Raw genomic sequence first — 2,131 nt, forward strand, 5'->3', positions numbered from 1 at the left:
TGAAGTAGTTTTGGAATGCCCCTGACCTTGCAGTTGGTGTCAGGAGTGAGGGGAGTCTGTAAGGACTCTTTCCCCTAGTTTGTACTTGGACACTGTCTTAGTTTGCTCAGACTGCCATAAAAAATACCATAGACTGGGTGGCTTAAACAACAGAAATTAATTTTCTCATAGTTCTGGAGGCTGGAAAATCCAATATCAAAGTGCTGGCCAGTTTGATTCCTGGTGAGAACTTTCTTCTTGGCTTGTAGACAGCTACCTTCTCTCTGTGTGCTCACATGATGGAGACAGAGATATCTTTGACGTCTCTCCCTCTTTTATAAAGATACCAGTTTTATTGGATCAGAGTCTCACCCTTATGACCTCATTTTATCGTGTTAATCGCCTCCTTAAAGGCCCTATCTCCAAAACAGTCACATGGAGGCATTAGGAATTCAACATATTTTGTATTTTTGGGGGGCATAATTCAGTCCATAGCAGACTCTAACTCCTGGCAGTGGGTTTAGAAGTCTTGGACAGACTTGGCAGTCCCAGGATATGCCCTTAACCTCAAAGTTTGACTGACTCTGGGTAGGAAGGATAATGTAGCAAGGGGTTATTTTCAAAACGCATGTGAAACATTAAGTGAAATAAGCCAGACACAAAAGGACAAATGTTGTATGATGCATATGAGATACCTAGAATAGACAGTCAAATTCACAAAGAGAGTAGAATAGAAATACCAGGGGCGGACCGTGGGAGGCTGGCCCGGCCGAGCCCAGCCGTGCGGGGACCGGCCCCAGTGCCCACTTCCCCAGCGTGTCGCGGCTACGTGGCCCGGCAGAGCCCAGAGACCATCCAGCCCCGGCCGGGCGCAGTCCAGATGTCGGTGGCGGGGCTGGAGAAGCAGTTCCACAAAGCCAGCCAGCTGTTTAGTGAAAAAATAAGTGGCGTTGAAGGAACGAAACTAGATGATGAATTTCTTGACATGGAAAGGAAAATAGACGTTACCAATAAAGCGGTTGCAGAAATTCTTTCAAAAGCCACAGAATATCTTCAGCCGAATCCAGCATACAGAGCTAAGCTAGAATTGCTGAACACTGTGTCGAAGACCCGAGGACAGGTGAAAACCACTGGGTACCCACAGACGGAAGGCTTGCTGGGCGACTGCATGCTGAAATACGGGAACGAGCTCGGGGAAGGTTCCACTTTTGGCAATGCATTGATAGAAGTTGGTGAATCCATGAAGCTAATGGCTGAGGTGAAAGACTCTCTTGATATTAATGTAAAGCAAACTTTTACTGATCCACTTCAGTTACTACAAGACAAAGATTTAAAAGACATTGGGCACCACCTGAAAAAGCTGGAAGGCCGCTGCCTGGATTACGATTATAAAAAGAAGCGAGTAGGTAAGATACCAGATGAAGAAGTCAGACAAGCAGTAGAAAAATTTGAAGAGTCAAAGGAGTTGGCTGAAAGAAGCATGTTTAATTTTTTAGAAAACGATGTAGAACAAGTCAGCCAGTTGGCCGTGTTTATAGAGACAGCTTTAGACTATCACAAACAGTCCACAGAGATTCTGCAGGAGCTACAGAGCAAGCTACAGACGCGAATATCGGCTGCATCCAACGTCCCCAAACGAGAATACAAGCCACGGCCCATAAAAAGGAGTCCTAGTGAGCTCAATGGGGTATCCACCACCTCTTCAGCAAAGACAACAGGTTCTCACGTTCCCATGGACCAGCCCTGCTCTCGTGGTCTCTATGAGTTTGAGCCAGAAAACCAAGGAGAACTAGGATTTAAAGAAGGGGATATCATTACATTGACCAGTCAGATAGATGAAAACTGGTATGAAGGAGTGCTCCAGGGAGAATCTGGATTCTTCCCCATTAATTACGTGGAAGTGATTGTGTCTTTACCTCAGTAAATGTGTAACTCAAACTTTGGACGTACTTTCATAATGGAAATGAATTCACACCAGTGTTCTCTCAGTGTGGTGTTCTGTGGCATTCTTGCTCTTTGACCAGCTTAATGACTTTTGTATGTGTGTTCTCTTTACAATGTATTTTGTATCCATTTAATTTGTATAAATGATTTTCTTGTCTTAGCTACATGAAAATACCATTTTCTATTTTTGCTGACTGTCCTAAAAGTC

General features: G+C 44.4%; 1 protein-coding gene across 2 annotated transcripts; it reads left to right on the forward strand.

The window, feature by feature from the left end:
- The first annotated feature begins 829 nt into the window (after nt 1-829).
- On the forward strand, nt 830-1,903 carry LOC118906061 (endophilin-A3-like). Of its 2 annotated transcripts, XM_036873317.1 has the most exons (2): nt 830-1,099; nt 1,292-1,903. In XM_036873317.1, exons 1-2 carry the CDS (start codon nt 860-862, stop codon nt 1,901-1,903), a joined length of 852 nt encoding a protein of 283 aa, XP_036729212.1. In that variant the 5' UTR covers nt 830-859. The 2 variants fall into 2 exon arrangements, with proteins under 2 accessions (XP_036729212.1, XP_036729203.1); XM_036873308.1 differs by having other exon boundaries at nt 830-1,903.
- Nucleotides 1,904-2,131: the final 228 nt, after the last annotated feature.

The sequence above is a fragment of the Balaenoptera musculus genome, chromosome 1 (genome assembly GCF_009873245.2).
Source record: "Balaenoptera musculus isolate JJ_BM4_2016_0621 chromosome 1, mBalMus1.pri.v3, whole genome shotgun sequence".
NCBI lineage: Eukaryota > Metazoa > Chordata > Mammalia > Artiodactyla > Balaenopteridae > Balaenoptera > Balaenoptera musculus.

Excerpts from the sequence above, each read along its gene's own strand:
- LOC118906061 (XM_036873308.1), top strand. The coding sequence starts at position 860 with ATGTCGGTGGCGGGGCTGGAGAAGCAGTTCCACAAAGCCAGCCAGCTG.